The 14,961-nt window shown below is 35.7% G+C and overlaps 1 protein-coding gene across 2 annotated transcripts in view; it reads right to left on the bottom strand.

The window, feature by feature from the left end:
• Positions 1-4,129: 4,129 nt before the first annotated feature.
• Positions 4,130-14,961, bottom strand: part of LOC122541026 (DNA-binding protein RFX7-like) — an 88,311-nt gene continuing 77,479 nt past the window's right edge. For both annotated transcript variants that reach the window (XM_043677482.1, XM_043677483.1), the window contains one exon: positions 4,130-14,776. In XM_043677482.1, the coding sequence (XP_043533417.1) occupies positions 11,417-14,776 (3,360 nt within the window). In that variant the 3' untranslated portion in view covers positions 4,130-11,416. The remainder of the gene's footprint in view (positions 14,777-14,961) is intronic.

The raw sequence follows: 14,961 nt of genomic DNA, 5'->3' as shown, positions 1-14,961 counted from the left end.
ATTACTAATATTTGTATATAAGTTGGAGGTGAACAAATGGCATCCAAGATCATTTTAGGAGCATTTTCAATGTATTTGTCCTGTTTTATATTGAACTGACGTGTTATTTCTGTTCATTAAACAATTACTTGCAATAAATCAGTATACTAATGTGAACTGCAAAATTTAGGTGAGGTTTAATTTTGATTTGATACAAAAATTCAGTCTAATTTGCCAACTCTTTCAATGCACCCAGACCTGCTTATTTGCATTATAATCTAGAAGAGATACTTTTTTCTGCTCTGAAGATTGCTGATAGGCAATTGCTACAGATCAGTATTTTGTTTCAAAGCAATTGCTAATGAGTAAATTCAGTGGGAATGAAGTAATTAAACAAAAGCCAAGTGATTACGTGCAGAGGACAAGAGAGAGAAAAAAAAATTACATTTTTCCTGCTATTCTTTGCAGTCAATAACCTTACAGCAAATTAATCTTGTTTGCAGTGCTTTCTAGTCCACAGCATTGTGGGAACGTTATAATATTAAAAAGGAAATGGATGCATGGAGGTGCATTGTGACACAAGTCATTTTTTTGGCAACTGTGACACTCAACTTCATTCTCCAAACAGGAATATGCAATCAATCGAAGTATGAAGGGTAAAACATGCTGGAGGCTGGAAAAACACAGCAAGCCAGGCAGCATCAGGAGTTGGAGAAGTCAGACATTTCGGTATAACCCTTTTTTAATTTATTAGAATTATTTGAGGACATAATAAGCAGGATAAGGGCCAAGCAATGGATGTAATAACTTTGGATTTTCAGAAGGCATTTGATAAGGTAGTATATTAGCATGAAGAGAGGATTAGCTAACTAATAGAAGATGGAGTTGGAATAAGGGGCATTTTCTGGGTAGCAACCAGTAACTAGTAGAGTATCATAGGGGTCAGTGATCGAACCACAATTATTTACAATACAGTGACTTCAATGACGAAAGAGGACGTATTATCGCCAGGTTTGTGGATGACACAACAATGGAAAGGTGAGGATGACAAAATCTGCAGAGGAATATAAGCAAACAGTCAAAAACTTGGAATGTGGAATATAATGCAGGGAAATGAGGGATTACCCACTGTGGCAGGAAAAAGAGGGGCTGAATATTATTTAAATGGAGAAAGCTACAGAACAGAATAATAATTTGGGAGGCCGCGTCCATTAATCACTAAAAAACTAGCATCCAAGTTCAGCAGATACTATGAAAAGCAAATGGAATGTTAACCTCTATTTAAAAGGGAAGAGTGCAGTATAAAAGTATGGAGGGTTTGCTAAAACTATACAAGGCATTAGTTAGACCACAGCTGGAATACTGTCAACAGTTTTGGCTCCTTGTCTATGATTTACCAGCTTTGGAGGCAGTCAAGAGAAAATTCACTGGGCTGACCCAGATAGAGGGATTCTCATATGACAACAGGTTAAATAGGTTAGGCGTGTACTCATTTGAATTTAGAAGAATGAGGTGCCTTCTGAAAATCCAAAGTTATCCAAACATACAAGGTTCTTAAACAAGGACTTGACAGAGTTCTGTCAAGATTGGGTCATTAAGTATATTCAAAGCTGAGATTGACAGATTTTTCATCAGTAAGGGAATCAGAAGATCTGATGGGCTGAATGGCCTATGTCTTATCTAACAAAGTAGAAATTGCAAATAAAAAACAACAGTTTAGTGACAAACAGAACAATATCCGAGCTTAGGCTGATAAAATTGCAAACTATTTGTGCCACACAAGACAATCTAACCTTCACTTTTCATGGCATTAATCTTGGGAGTCCCCCACTATAAATATCTTGGGGATCACCATTCAACGGAAACAGGACTAGCCACACAAGTACTGCGGCTACAAGATCAAGCCAAAGATTAAGAATTCTGCACTAACTCACCTTGTGAATCTCCAGAGCCTGTCCACCATTTACAAGGCATGAGTGTGATGGAATACTCCCCACTTTCCTGGATGGGTGCAATTCCAACAATGAAGAAACTGGATGCCATAAAAGGAGAAAGCAGCACACTTTATTGACACCATATTCACTTCCTTCAGCACTGAAGTGCAGTAGCAGCAGTGTGTACCATCTACAAAATGTACTGCAGAAATTCACCAAAGCTCCTTAGACAGTACCTTCCAAACCCACAGCCACCCCATCTATAAGGACGAAATGCAGCAGAAAAATGGGAACATCCATCTGCAAGTTCCTCTTCAAACCATTCACCATTTAGAAATATATCCTATTCTTTCATTGTGGCTAGGTAAACTCCTGGGATTCCCTCCCTTAAAGTATTCTGGGTACTTAGACCCAAATGAATTACAGCAGTTCAAGTAGACATCATACCCCAACCTTTTCAGGGGCAACTGGAATGGGCAAGAAACACTAGTCTAGCCAAACCCCACATTCCCTGAAAGGACTAGCAAAAAAAAAATACGAGTATTAGAATTGCACTCTAATCATAAACAGGTTATTTTGGAGTCTGACCCATGCCAATGGGAAGACTGGAGAATTCCACTTTACATTAAATAGAAACTGATAAATTGTCATAATCTAGCACCAGGATTGCCAAATTTTGCTGATTATCATCCAAGGTTTCACCACCAACTTGCTCAATTACACAGTCATTTCTCTCCCCAACCCAAACTCCAGTAGTTTGCATAAATAAACAAGAATTGAAATAAAGCATAAAATCATCACATTTAACTCTACATTATGTTCTCTTCCTCCCCGCCCTTTCCCCGAACTGCACAATCCATAAGGTTGCTCACATTGAGTTTGAAGCATGATCTCCAATTCCTGGAGACTCAGATGAAGGTATTGGAGTAGTGATTATGTTGCTGGACTAGGAAACACAAAACTTCAGGCAAACATCTTCTGGAGACATTGCTTTGAATCTCACCATGGAAGTCAGCGAAATTTGAATTCAACAAAATCCAGTCTAAAAAGCCAGCCCAATATTCTGGCCCACATTGCTGTGAACCTGGAGTCAATGTGGTCGATTCATAAATATCTTGATCAAGTACGGCTGGTTAATAAATGTTGACCTCACCAACAACACTCACATGCTACAAATAAATAAAACAATCTTAGAGGGTTGACAATCATATCAGATTGAGGCAGGTTGATTGGCTGTTTCACCAATAACTGTCTCATGTTTTTGCAGTTTGCTCCAATTGTGTATTTTACAAAACACATTCTTCAAACATTGTGGTGTGTATAGCAGAGTTTACTTTAATTAATTTTGAGATACACTGACTGTGCATGCAAAATGAGCTTAATCAACCCTAGATATGTTGTGAAACAATACCTCAAAATAAAAGCTCCATTTGCTGGGAGTTGCATAGTTTACATTTCTCAGCTCTTAACAAATAATAGGCTCCAATTTGTTCAAATGCTTCAGAAACAAATTAACAAGGTTTGAAAATGTTCATGTTTTGAAGCATTGGCTGGTTAATTTATTACAAAGCAGAATAACTTGTTTCGGACTGACTATTTTGGAAGTTCTTGGTTTTGGGGCGGGGGGGGAGGTGTGGCTGGGGAGAAAAAAAAAGAACTTTTGACTCAGACTTAAGAGTTGCAGGTAATGCACTTGAAGAATGGTATTTTCTCAAGATAAGCAATTCATGATTGTGGCTCTAAAGCTCTAGATCCGGAATGTCACTCTACAAGATTAAGACTGCTGAATGCATTTCATATGGGACTGTGGTAGGATACCAGTTACATTAGATAGATTACCTACAGTATGGAAACAGGCCCTTCGGCCCAACAAGTCCACACCGATCCTCCGAATCATAACCTATCCAGACCCATTCCCCTACCCTATATTTACCCCTGACTACTGCACCTGACACTATGGGCAATTTAGCACGGCCAATTCACCTGGCCTGCACAGCTTTGGATTGTGGGAGAAAACTGGAGCACCTGGAGGAATTGGTTCCATTGGTATTGAAAGTATTAGAATCTGCAACTGAGGTCAATACCCAAACCCTTACATAAGTAGTAATACCAATGAATTTGCCCATGTGGGAATGAATAATGTCTAGAACAAGAAGTAGATTTGACATTATCAGAAAATTAGCACAATATATGGGTATGTATCTTCAAGACCAGAATGTAGTACAAAACTTTTTTTATTGGTTTTCAAACCATTTACAAAACTTCAACAATATCTGTGAGCACTTTTAATAAGAAAAAAAACTAAGCTGAAATACTATTCCAACATTATTGCACTACTGATTTTCTCCAGCAGTACAATAGACAAACATCATTTTAAAAAAAAAATGTTCTACACTAAATAAAATTGTGGTACAGGCAAGCATTATCTTGTGATGTAGAAAGGAGTTGGGTGGGTGTTTGCTATTTATAGTAACTTCACAATGTGCATTAGTTATGATTGCTGAAACCAGTTCCTTCTCATCAGCTCATTTTCATAATGGCAATTACTTTGCAAAAGCATACGTATAGCAAATTACTGTAGGAACTTCTTCCACAATATTTTACCAAATACTAATGTTCAAAATCAACCGAACAAAACTGAAAACTGAACATATTCAACAATGCTTCTAGGTGAATTAGTAAACTTCCAAAAAGGTACATAACAACATGTAATATGTATAACTGCGCATTCCTGGCTGTTAAAGAACCAGATTCATTTCAGCAAAAAGTGGTTACAGGAATATACCTAGCACTGTACAATATAATCCAACAACACACATGCACACCTGTGATCATTTGTTAACATAGTGAAGCAAACTGAACTTTAAAATTTTCATCCTGTTTTAATATTCTCATACAAGAGAATCAAGTAAAACAATTATCTCATTGAGATCAATGTACATTGCTACATAAAACAATCAAGATCTGTCACGTCGCAGATGACATTTCACTTCTTGTATATTGACTCATTTCCTAAAACTTTATCAAATGAAAGTTTTGTTGCCTGTGACTATTATCATTTGTCCTAAGAGATGTGCCAGGCCAGAAACTCCCTTTAAGCATCTAGTGCAAAAATAATCAAAATGTCCATTTTACTTGGAATTGAATACAAACATCTATTTTAAAATACATCTCCAATTATACTTAAGGTGCAAACGCATGTTTAAAATTTTTACTGCAATATTGTTGTGCAGTGGTAATTTCAACACTGATTGAGCTGGACCAAGCAAATTCAGCTGTACTACACTGGCCAGCTCGGATCGACTGGACCACAACTAATCAACATCTCGAGGAAAGCAGACATCTGTAAAGAGTTAAAATATTGATGAAACCGCTGAAACAATGAATCAGAAGAAATTGAGCAACCACAAGTTAACCTGAAAGGATATAACTGATGACAAGTTACTTAAATGATTATTTTTATGTACTACCTAACATACTCATTAAAGAAAAAATGATTACCCTAAAAGATGCAATTATACAACAGATACAGGATATTAGAACTTAACATTTTAAAGTTTTCATTAAGATTTTCTAATGCACCCAATTGGCTAGTCCCGACACATGCAGAGCTGGAGTTTCATAGAAAACATTTAAAATACCTTTAAAAACCAAATAAAACAGTAATGTCTGGTATTGCATGTAACCACTGCATGTAATTATCTGAAAGATCTATTTTAATTTGAACAGAATGCACTGGCCATCTCAAGCATTTTCATCACTGGATCCAAGCTATCATCTCCAGGTGGTTTCACCTGTTGCTTCAAAGTACACTTTTCAGAAAAGTACACCACAGATCCTATTTAAAAAACTGTGGTTTTCACAGATTAACATAAGCTTTAACATATCCAAAAAGAGTGATATTGTTAATCTTTTAGTATCAAATAACAAGTCAAAACAAGCTTAATTTTAGCGGAAGTTATCAGTATTTATATGCTGAATAACAAACACTAAAGTTCTGACCAAAGACAAACTACATTGGATGGATCCAAATTGCTCGTGATAATGTTACAAAGTGCATAAAAGGTGATTCTTCTATTATTGACTAAAAATAATTGCTGTGCCAACTACGTAGGGAAACAAATTTTGACAGCATAATGAGCAAGAATTACATTGTCCTTTTATATACTCTTCTGCTGCTTTTAGCAAGAAATAATTTTTTTTGGTTATGTTCCACAATCATATGTGATTGCCGCATTTCTCTTTTTACAACACAATGCTATGGGAAAAATACTTGAGGTGCGAAGAATATCAAAAACCATATTGTATGGAATACAGCTGTGCTCAAATTGGTTAATTGGTTACAAAGCATTTTCTTTTACATCAAATTAGATTTGAGTAGTTTTTTTTGTAAACATTAGTAAAGTTAGAGCGGAGACATGGTAGTGCACTGAGAGTTTACAAATACACAAACATTTCTGGACGTCATTCCAGTCACCTGTTTAATCAAAGTATTAGCTTGCTTAAAACAATGGTCAACAATTCTGTTAGAATTTCGAAGAAACGATATATATCAACAATAAACAATATGTTTAGGCTCTGTATATACATTATTGAAATTCAAAACTCAAAATTGGGATCATTCAAATATTTAATGTATTCTTACGCTCCTCTATATTTTTTGACTCAAGAAGAAACAAACAGCAGAGATAAAATATGTATTGTTGACCCATGTAATTAATATTAATTTTGATGCCTAATGTCTAGCTGAAATATAGGCGCTAAGGAAAATGATAATATGCTTCAAAAGTTATTAGCATGACCAAAGCAAAAAGGGCTTCAGAATTCATAGACAGAAATTAGAAAGCAAGAGAAGGAAAATATATTATCTAGTGAGAATAACAGTAAATCAAGTTTTTAAGTTTTGTTCAAATCCATCAATGCAAAGAAGTAGTAACATTGACAAGAACTTTCAGAAATACAGTGGAAAATGATATGTTGGGTAAAATGTAAAAACATTTCAGATACTGTACTGGTGCTTTGAGACTTATTTGCAAATTTTAATTTCTTTGATCTCAACCTTGTTATTAAAAAAAAGGAAGCAAAACGGATACCACTTTTGCTACCTCTTGTTTGGTTTTGGAAGGATGTCTGGGAAGGAAGGTGGAAAAGATATAGACGATGATAGAACAATGATAGGAAAGGGAAAAATAGTCACTGTATATAAAATTAATCACATAACTGTAATTATTTAAATGTATATTTTGTTGAATCATGATTCTGAGGTTATAGATGTCATGAACACTATTTGTTCGAGTGTTAGAAATGCAATTTATTAAGTCACACCAATCACAATTGACAAAAAGAAAGAGTTAAGGTTCCTGTACTACACATCTACTTCTGCAGACTTGTTTTTCAGTTTCTATCGGTGTAAATCTGAAATTTACTGCAGGGTTGACACATTTCTTCACTGTCATTATTTCTGATCTCTGTGGTTGCATTCATGATTGACAAATGACTATAAACAATTGAAGTAGAACAGAAATAAACTGTTTTCAAATGATTGTTTGAAAATTTTTAGGAACATGTCTTTCATTCCATCAACACAACACAGTGGTTTCAAATAAAATTGAGAAACCAAAAAAAGTCAATGGCCAAAAATCTAATTTCATAATATCAACTATAATTTGATTAAGACAAATTGCCTGACAAAACCAGATATCACCAAGTGTCACACTAGCATCTTCAAAAAATATTTAATATTTCCCTTAACTGTCATTAAGCAAGCAGACAAAATTCAGTTTAAGTTCTGACTTAAGAATTTTGAAATTACTGACTGTATTTGATAATATGCTATAAATCAGCAAAGGGTGAACTGTTGCTCACATGGCTTCACCTAGAGCAGAAATATCAACATTTAAAATGAATTTATAATGAAGTTTAAATTAATTTTAAAAGATTAAACAAAGAACTGTGGACGCTGGAAATCTGAAATGCAGAGTGCCAGAGAAATAGCAGCATCTGTATTGAGAAAATGTTTCTCTCTGCAGATGCCACTAGTTCTTAGTTGGTCCAGAGTACAGTTTTGTTTTAGAAAGATAGATTGGAATAGAGCACCATCTTATGGCCACACATGTGCATAAATTGAACTGCACGAGAGTTCAAATAGAGATTTTCAGGACAAGTCCATGTTTTGAAATTGATTTTTTAACATCAAAACTCTATTCGTCCTATGAGAAAAACTTTGGATGGCTAGAAGTTGCTAACAAATGTTTATCAGCACTTGTTTCACTGCTCATTGCAGAGATTGTGTTTGAATTCCATACGCCCCAAATTAAGGTGCAAGGTTAAAAATATTTATATAACTAGAATAAAATTCTGATGGTTAAGAATGTTAGTTAATATTAGAAAAGATTTGGTGCCACTGACTAGCAATCCTGTAATCAAAATTTCAGTTTGTGTAGAATTGTTAAAATGATAAATTTCCAAATTCTTATTTTAGTTATGCTTCATATATTTAGTCAGAACTAAAATGGAATATAGGTTTTTAATAACCATAGTTACACACATTAGGTAGTCAGAGTTCTCTATAACAGACTACATTTTTGGGAAATGGATTAAGTATGTCAGCACTGTGCAAACTGGCAGAATCAATAAAATTCAAATAAAATCAATTTTTATAAATTGCAACAGAAAGGTTTGGGAAACATTACAATTCCAAGTGTTCATCAAGTCCTAGCACAACTGCTAAATTGTGAATTTTGTGGAAGTGCTAATTACTTGCGATCATTAAAATTTATACAGATATTTGTCACAAACCTATCAAGGTGGCCATATTATTAAACTTGTAAAATATTTAATTTATTGAAACTAGAGTTCTGGCAACTGTGATTCTTTTTTCACATTTCCAATTTTTCATGGAATACTTAGAGGCTTAATATTTGGAAATAAAACTTCTATCAGTGTTGTTTAAAAATTCTTTTACAGTTTGCCGATCATTTGTTTAAAGTGCTTAGCTATTGAATCAGATGATCGATAATCTATGTATTGGGAAATATACATTAGATAAATTGTTACTGGGATCAAATTACATAAATTTATTATGGACTTTGTCATAGCATTAGTTTTTCTTCAACATTCTGATTTTCCAATCAAATCTCCATCCTATTTCTTAAAGTGACTTCGTATCTGGTTACGATTCCATGCTTTATGAAGCGCTCAGGTTATCTTAAGTAAATTGATATTCTCCAGGTGAAAGTTTGGATTAAGATGGCTATTAACTGTGAGGGGCAGTCAAACTCAATCCACTTTCCAAAAATTTAGAAGTTCCAGTGAATGCTCCATGGATTAATGCAATGTGATGTAGAACTTTACGATTCAAAAAGGTTTAAGATTAAAATTAGTTATTTATGCTTTTAACCATTCTCAGTTAAGAAAGAAAAATACTGAAATATACACAACTACATCCAGCAAAAACACTAAATTGCATTCAGAAGCCTATTCGATTTCCCACCATCTACTTTAGAGATGTAGCCAACCAGAAAAGTAAAAAACATTTATTTCATCTGAGAACATTTGGTGCTTTGTGCCCAACTAATCTCTCCGAAAAAGTGTGATCTACTTAGCATCATTTTCCTAATATTCTTCACTTCTTAGTAATTCTTGTTCAATAATTTATCCTTTTCTCTTTTAAAAGAGATTATGGATTATCTTTGCACTATTGTTTTTAATGGGGCATTCCAAGCTTAACACTGAATTAGGCAAAACCTACAACACAGAAATACGGCATTCAATTCAACATGTCTGCATTGTATTTATTGTCAACATGCTCAATCTATTTCCCTATTTCTATATTGCTTCTACTCAGATCAAAATTCTTCTAATCGCTACTTACATTGTAAAACGTATATTTCAGGATCATATTCTATTTAATATTTATCTGAAGCACAATCAGGAAAACTTGTGGATTTTGATTAGATATATTCTCAAGGGGGAGAAAATGGTTGATAAAATTATACCAGAGACTAATTAAAACCAATTCCTTTTTGAATATAGTGAGTTTCTTCTGAGTTTATTCAACAATATTCTACTGTCAGATGTTTTAACTCATTCCCTGCTGTGTGCGAGATACTGTCCAGGAAAATATAATTTCATCCTTTTAGGAGTATGTTCTGCAATGAAAAAATACGTGCAACTTCTAGTTTTCTTCTCTTTTGAAGGTTTTAACATTCAGGTATTTTGATACATTTTCCCTTTCTTTTGGGCACATGATGAAAATAATTTTCCAGGTGATAGCCTTCTATTTAAAATACTTATTACAGCGTATTTTTTAAAACAAAGAAATAGATCTGTTGTATTTTTAAAAGAGGTCTCCCATTGACTTTGTGTATTTTAGACTCTCAGCAACGAGTTTAATGTATTATTTTTAGTGCACTTGTTAATGAGTTTGTGTTCAATTCCTGTATGCACTATTTCAATAGAGTTGCTTACCTATTTAATATAAATGAGTTTAATACTGCAGAGGAATTTAACAAGCAAGAACAAGTTAATGACTCTAAAGGAACATCAAAAAGGGATAAAACACAACGCATATGCTGTCATATCTAAATTACAAATTTAAGGGTTTGTATATTCCATGTTAAAAGATAATCCTACAATGCTGACAACTGAAGAAATGTATCTGACTTAACTGTCACATAACTCAAAATGCCAAAAGGTAGACAATTCTCCACTTTTACTGCAGTTTCCCAATGACTTCTCACTAATGTTTTGTCCATTAAAGTCAGTATCTCCATCAACCTCGAATTTTGTGATTAGCTTTAGCTGTTTGAGTGATCTCATGAATGAAGAATGTATCCTATGTTTCCTTTCTTGTTGTTGCAGAACTTCTTGTACATGTTATGTTCCAGATCCCACCGAGTAAAATTAAGCAGAGAACAAAAACAACAAAAGGAGACTTTAATATCCATATATAAACAGCTTCTTTCAAGAGTTATTGAAAATTCAGTAGAAAACACATTGCAAACCAAATGGATTAACTTAATGTGCAGGATAACAGTAGCTACATTTCACACTATGACTAGTTTTTTTTAATATTGGACTGAACTTAGAGTCAGCAAAATCATATAGTGAATATTAAAGTCAGAAGGGCAATGAGTTAAAATGTTTCTGTACACAAGATAAACTAAACTGAATAAGATTGAAATCTCACCACTGATCTTAAAAAGACTAACTGCATTTACGTTTTACAAGAGCAATCCACCTGAGACAGACTAGCTTATAAATGAACCCATTTGCATAATGGGATAACATACATACAGGAAGATGTCAGATACTGGCACCTAAAATAAAATTATGGACACAAGATTATTGAATGCCAAGTATATAAAAAGTTGGTTTTCTCCTGTAACACCATTTTGTTTTTAAGGAAAGAATGTTTCTCTTAAGGCAGGCACATCTATTAGGTCAAATAGGATGTGTCAAAAAATTAAGTGTGTGCTATATGTTTAACAGTACTCTTTGATTTAACCTAACATTTCAACCGCAGGATGATCTTTACTTTCCATCCAGTCAAAACCTGAAGACTGCATGGAATTCATGGACTCATTACAGATTTGCTGGAACACTGCATCATCATTCAATTCCTCCAGTGTAGTATCAACATCTTGTCCCTGTTGTTTACTTGGGTCAAACAGCAGATTTGTGTCTAAAGTGCTCAAATCATTTATGCTGCCTGAAAACTCCGTGGACAACCTGAGATCACTGGAGAAATCAGAGGCAACATTGAGATCTGATGTTACTTGACCAACCATTTGCTGGTTTGGTTGTAGGCTGTCTTCAGCCAGAAAGTCTTTGACTGTACTGGTGAAATCCAATGATTGCTCCCGAGCTTCTGTTTGTGCTTGATTATCCTCAGAAATATAACCCAACTGATCATTATTGGTGTGTTTTATGAGGTAACTAGGCTTCTGGAATTCAAAAACAGAAGTGCTTGAACTAATCATTGGTTGCTGGTTGGCACTACCACAATTAGATGTTGTCTCCAATATCTGAGTAAGATTCATCCTTGCTGTATAATTGGAGGGTAGATTGTTTATTCCTAGACCTCTGACTGCATCATCACTGTCTGAATCAAGTTTGCTTAACAACACATTTGTAATTTTCTTAGTGTTGGCTTGCTTCTGGTAAGATGGGAAAGGAGTCTGCATCATAACAGACAAAGGGACAGACTGGCTTCGTTGAGCCATACTGTTGGCACTGTTGTCCGAAAGACTGTTAGCAAATGTATTATGAACTTCAGGTGTTACTGGGCTTCCAAAAGATGCCAAACTTGTTCTTGGCAAGTTAATCACAGGAGTTAAAGTACTTCCACTAAGATTACGCTGACGATGAACAGCAGGACTGACACTGCGACACCTAAAATTACTGATTAATGAATGCATTCCTTTGTTATCAAGTGGTGCTGGAACTGCAAAACCCTCCTGCTTATTGCCATTAGCCACTGACACTGCCTGGTGTGCTACAGGTGAAACTGGAGTCAAACGACCCAACTGAGCATCATGATGCCTGGACTGTAACTGCATGGCATTATGGTGATATGACTGCATTGTTTGTCCAGGAACCGCAAAGGCATGTGGCTTTCTAAAGTGGTCCTCAGCCAGCTCCTGATAACTGGGAAGAATACCAACACCATTGTTAGAAACTGCAGAGTTGCTTACTCCAGTGTTGTATCCATTATTCATCCATTCAATTTTTGTCTTGTCTGGGTGAGTGGCCATGGGCCTCTGCATTGGTTTAACGGGACTGCTAGAAATAACACTGGCATCTTGGTATGCCATACTGGAGCTTATGGGAGTAAAAGCAAAAGGATTTCTGCATTCAACAGGGCTAGGAGGCACACTGCTGCTACAATTTGAATGAGGAGTGCCAATTGGTGTATGCCTACTGCTGCCAAGCGCACTATCTACAGGCGTTGTTTGAGCCATTCTGGAATTTGGACTTGAACAACTTTGAGAGCCAATCATCTCTGACGTAGGTGTTGGATTAGGTGTAGGAGTTGGTGTTGGTGTTGGTGTAGGAGTTGGGGTTGGAGTGCCACTGCTATGGATTGGATGATAGAATTGTCCAGCTTGATGAGATGACAGTATCGTACTTTGACCTGTTGTGGAATGAGCAGATATTCCCAAACCAGTTCCATAACCAACATTCATAGACATTTGCTCTTCAAATAATACTAATTCTTCTACAATACTGTCCTGTGTAAGATCTTCATCAAACTGAAAGTAGTTTTCATTGTTTTGTGAACCTGAAGGTGCAAGCTCCATCAAATTATCCTGCAGAGGTAACTGGTTTGATAGCGTTGCTTGATTTAGGTCTTGTAATTGAATTGATGTAGAACTTTGTAGCTGGTTCTGATTCTGCATTTGCTGATCATAAGACTGTTGATCCAACCCATTATGTTGTCCTGGCTCCCACTTAGACACCTGATAATCAATGGTCCCTGAATTCCCAGTGACATTAGCATTTAAAACTTGCGGTCCTTCTGCAGTCCCAAAACAGTGGTGATCCTTTTTGATATGCTGCATGTCAGTATGATTGGTGGTTGGCTTTGTACTTGTGTTTCCATGCAAACTGGTTGAATCCATTTCCAAGTCTATTGTTTTGTTTTCTTTAAAGGTATTTGTTTGTTCTGCAGTAGTCTGTGGATAATCTAAGGTCACTACTTGAATATTAGATGAAGGATTTGCTAATATACGGGTTATTCCTGTTGCATTCAGTTTAACAGTAACTTTACCAGGTGTTTGAACCACTGCTGTCGCATTCTCGCATTTTACTGGTAAAACTGCAGTTGGTTTTGGAGATGTCATTACTATAGTGCCATGGCAGGCCTTCTGATGTTCTACACTAGTTACAGTGCGTTCTACAAGTAGAGCTTTCTTCACAGGAGTCACCTGTGGTTCAAATGCAGAAGTTGAGGGAGAACGTTTTCTTGGACTTTTTGGACATAGCCCATTGTCTTTATGAGACCTGGCAGTATCAGTAATGGATTTTGCATTAACGCTGGTGTTTGTGAAATTTGAAGTAGAGGAAACAGAAAAAGCATTTTGGTTATTTCCTGCTATCGAAATGGTCAGATTATCATTATGTACAAATTTCCCTTCATTTTTGGTCTTTCTTACTTCAATTTTCTGACCATTACAGACTTTTGCTGTCTTCTCATTAGCTGTTTTCCCATTTGATGGCTTCACTTTCACAATAGCTTCACTATTATTTTTCTGCCCACAAGGTGAGTAGCCAACTGTTCTTTTAGGATCCTTCATGTGACTTAAATTCTCGTGGCACTGAATCTGCTTTTCATCACTTGATATTGATTCATGTTCAGATTTAATTATCTCTGCAGTAGGTGTGGTTGTAACGTAACTTGTTTTGGTGCCTGCAGCAGGAAGACAAGAAGTTGAGCCACCCCTCAATGTTGGAGTTTTCAATTTGTCTGTTGTTCCAGTATTATTACTTGCTGATGATGTAGGTTTGGGAGATGTGCCAGTGTTAGGAGGAAGAGATATTGCTGCCATCTTTACCATATTCAGTGGGCTTGCGTGGGACGTTCCACAAACAACACTTTTAATTGGACTTCCAGCCAAAAGAACTGTAGTTGGAGAATTAAGGGTAAGTGTGCTGGTTGAGGCTGGTTTAGGCAAAATTTGATGATAACGAGGTCTTGAGCGATCATTCTGTGGACTGGCAGGCACATTTTGGACAGTCTTCTGCTGCTGTTTGACTGACTGCATGTGTTGTGCAACAACTTGAACATTCAAAGGAAGGACCTTGCTATCTGATGAGCCTAATGGACTCGGTGACGTCATCATCTGTCTGCTTCTTTGCATCTGAAAAATTGAACACAGAAGACCTATAAAAATTATATATAAACCTATTTGCAAGTGCCTCAGCTGGAAGCTAGTGTTGTTTTACTTGTACCTTACCGAATGTAAACAGAAGACTAATACCAACAGTTTTGATACATAATACTTTACACATTAAAGGAAAGTAGTAACGAATAGGGTAAATAATC

The sequence above is a fragment of the Chiloscyllium plagiosum genome, chromosome 36, assembly GCF_004010195.1.
Source record: "Chiloscyllium plagiosum isolate BGI_BamShark_2017 chromosome 36, ASM401019v2, whole genome shotgun sequence".
Taxonomy (NCBI): Eukaryota; Metazoa; Chordata; class Chondrichthyes; order Orectolobiformes; family Hemiscylliidae; genus Chiloscyllium; species Chiloscyllium plagiosum.
This window is presented reverse-complemented; position numbering and strand designations above follow the sequence as displayed.